The 3765-nt window shown below is 28.4% G+C and overlaps 1 protein-coding gene across 1 annotated transcript in view; it reads left to right on the forward strand.

Moving 5' to 3' along the window:
* LOC106456849 (integrator complex subunit 6-like) overlaps nt 1-3765 on the forward strand; it is a 53782-nt gene that overhangs the window by 33317 nt on the left and 16700 nt on the right. The window contains exons 7-10 of the mRNA XM_022382633.1: nt 678-830; nt 1423-1555; nt 2243-2337; nt 2691-2801. Coding sequence (XP_022238341.1) covers nt 678-830; nt 1423-1555; nt 2243-2337; nt 2691-2801 — 492 coding nt within the window. The remainder of the gene's footprint in view (nt 1-677; nt 831-1422; nt 1556-2242; nt 2338-2690; nt 2802-3765) is intronic.

Consider the following 3765-nt stretch of genomic DNA (forward strand, 5'->3'; position numbering starts at 1 on the left):
CAAAACAAATATAACATGTGTGTATCTTTTCCCACATATTCCCTATGTTTATAACCATGTTAAGCAAGGTAGCATTGAAACTATTATCAAATTAATTTATCTCATTTTGTTTTTATTTTACTTTTTAAGAATTATCAAAGTAACATCTTTTACTTCTAAATGCATTGTGTTGCATGTTGATAAGATCCTGAAAGTTTATTGAATAGATTTGTTTCAGTAATACTACTATAAAGTCAGTTATGTAAAGCTTAAAGAGCTATTCCATTGAACTTAGGTTTTTTTAATTGTGATTAATGCAAAGAAACTGTTGTTAAATTTTTTAATTCAATCAGCTATTTGAATAATTTTAGGCATGAAAAAGTCATGGAAAACTGTGGCTTTATGAAATGCATTATCTCATTTGATAAAGTTAACCATTTAATTTAAATGTTGTTAGTTAAATATAATTTTAAAAAATGAAATGGTGTGAAGATGGTGTAGGTATGAGGGGTGATGCAAAGCTATAAAATGTCATAAAAAGTGGAAGGAATATCCCAGAAAATTGTTTTTAACCAAGAATAAGAACCCTGATAACCAATTATAACACTGTTGGAATGTTTATATTAAACATCAGTTTCATACACATGAAACAATATGATCATTAATGCAGTATTGATCTTTCTAATTGTTTCCTTCAGCCTCCAAGGACAGCTCATCCAGTCTTCAAGTTTACATGTACAAATTCAGAACCAATGGTGATTGACAACCTGCCATTTGATAAATATGAACTTGAACCCAGTCCTTTAACTCAGTACATACTCTCCAGAAAACAGCCAACTGTTGCATGGCAGGTTAGCAATGCTTATTATTATTATTAGAAAATGGACTCAAATAGTAACATTTATATATACAAATATGACAGTTATTGCCTAATGTCAAATAAACCATTACTGTATTAATATCTGTTGTAGTGTTAAACAAACATCTTATTTTGGAATGCTTTAATTCACCATATTGTTTTATAATGGGTAATCAAGTATTCAGATACTGAGTGCCTTTTTTTCCTATTTTTTATAAATAATTTTGTACAAGATCTTCATATAATGCAAAAAGTAAATATCTGTATGATACAAGTTATATTTAACAAATGTAATTTTTTTAAGTTGATTTTCAAAAGTAAAACATTAATGTAATTCACTGAATTGGAACATATTTGTTTTTTAACATGCCAAGTTCAAAATGTTAAATTCAAACATGTTTTAACTTAGTGGTTAGTAAGTATGATTACTTTACAGATTTATTAACTTTAGGTATTACTAAATTTTCAGTCTGTATTACCTATCATAGTCGAGGTTTTGGCAACATATGTATGAATGTGAAAATTAGTGGTAATAAAGTTATCTTAGCCTGTTTTATTTTGACTTTTGACTTTGGCCTTTTCAGGTTTATGTAAGTGGCAGTCACAAAAGCAGTGAGCTTGGTCACTCTTTTGGTTATCTGAAAGCCAGTACCACGCTGACATGTGTCAACCTCTTTGTTCTGCCATATAACTATCCCACTCTTCTCCCCTTATTAGGTAAGAAGAAACATTTATTGCGATATTACTTTTTATGTGTGTGTGTGTAAACTAGTTTTTGAAATCAGGATTTCATTACATTATACTTGGCACTTACAAAATTGTATTAATTATTGTAAAAATATTTAATGGTAAAAATACCAGCACTATTTGTAAAAATCAATATACAAGATATAAATTAGTCAGGTTTATTGCGAGTTTATTTATATTAGTGGTATAAGATTATCTATAATATTTTGTTTCCTATTTTTTAAGCACTTATTTAATACTTTGTCTTTGACTGGTGTGTGTGTATATTATTGATAATTATTGTCATAAATATTTTCTGTTTTTAAGTCAAATTTTTCTTTCTTACTAATTTTTTCATTAGGAACAACAAATGCACATAACATAAAATTATGTATTTGAATTCATAAATTACTTGCAGTAACTACAATGGACTTGTTTTCCACAGGTATATTTTTTAAGCAAAACTTTGTGGATAGTGAAGTTGAAATGTCTGAATTACTAAGATAAATTTTCTGTATTGTTTTTCATGGGCTTCTATTAAATTTATTTCAAAGAGACATTAAATTTGGCTGTAAAAACCTTCCTTAGTTATTTCATTTTTTAATTGGTATTTTGTTCTTTGATTTGCAAGCCTAGGTGTTGAAATGTCAAGATAAAATATTTTTTCCTGTTTCTTAGATGAATTTTTCAAAGTTCACAGATGTAAGGCTCCTAAGGAATGGAAACAGAATTTTGAAAGCTATTTAAAAAACATGCCTCTTTATTATGCAGCTGTAAGTTGTATTTTTCTGCTTATTAGGACTATGCTAATGTTTATTATCATTTATTTTGTTTTAAGTAATTAAGATTTGCAGTTCTTTTCATTCATTATTAGTTTTTATTGCATTTTACTGTTGTTTTATCCTTTGTTTTTTACTGTATATTGCTTTGCAACAGGTTCATAAATTGCATATAAATTTAAAACCATTTGAACAATCTGTACTTTGGAATTGAGTAATATGTCCAATGCATAATTTAAGAAATTTTTTTTTATTTAGCAATATTAAAAATTTAATAATTTGGTTTATTTGCTGTTGTTTTCTAATATGAGTAACAAATGTGTATTTATTGGTTAAATTATTCTTAGCCACTAAAGAGGGCATTGCAACGAATGGGAGCCCCTAGCTTGGTACCAGAAAACATGGAGAACTGTCTTAGTTACAGTATTCTTAATTACCTGAAGAGACTTAAAAATCAGGTAATTTGAAATGCTTAAAATACCTGATTAGTTTTATTCTCTCTCTCTCTCTCTCTAGAACTTATTATGTATTAATCCAGAATTTTCTTCATAAATAAATGGGAGGAGTCATAAAAGTGTATTCATATATTATGTGTTCTGTGAATTCCTTAAAAAGTTTGTTAGTGTTTGATATATGGAAAAGAAGGGTGCTGGAATGTTTAGTAATTTCTTTAATGTTGAGAAATATTGAAACATTTCGTTGTGTGTGCACAAGATGGAAGGAAAAGAAAAGCATGGTGAAAGATGTTGAAGCTATTTATTGTAGGATACCAACAGAAGACATCTTAACCTTCTCCAGGTGGGTCACGGATCAAAGGCCATGTCATCTTGTTTGTTGACTCACATTCAAAATTTTATTGAACTTCTATTTCATGAATTTATGTCAATAAGTTTGGTATCAAATTGTAGATTATAATTCAAATTTTAGTATTATACATTATTTAATTTCTTAATTTAAAAGTAAATATTAAAAAGTACAGTTAAACATTGATTTTTGTGTGTCACGTGGTATGTTGAATGTAGCATTAGTTTAGATTAGATGTTTGTGATGGCAAAATACTAAGTCTGTTGTTTCGTATGAATAAGGAACTCAAATTACCAATATTAACTAGCTAGAATATAAAATATGAACCTCATATCTTTTCTATTTGCTGAGATATCACTTATGTTCTGAATCAAACACAGTGGCCCAGCTCACCTCCTTCCATTTTTGGAAACGGTCCCTTATGTACATTTACTTCAATATATGATGTGTAAATAACCAATTAAAAGCTCAGAATGTCCCCCTAATAGCTTTCTCAACCATTTTCATGTGTTAGGACACAATCTTATACTTTCAAACCAAGATTTCAAGGAGGTAGGTTGTGTCTTTAGTCTGCTAGGAATTTCATATTTTTTTAGACCCAAATACAGCTTAGTTACT

This window comes from Limulus polyphemus, unplaced genomic scaffold (assembly GCF_000517525.1).
Source record: "Limulus polyphemus unplaced genomic scaffold, Limulus_polyphemus-2.1.2 Scaffold264, whole genome shotgun sequence".
NCBI lineage: Eukaryota > Metazoa > Arthropoda > Merostomata > Xiphosura > Limulidae > Limulus > Limulus polyphemus.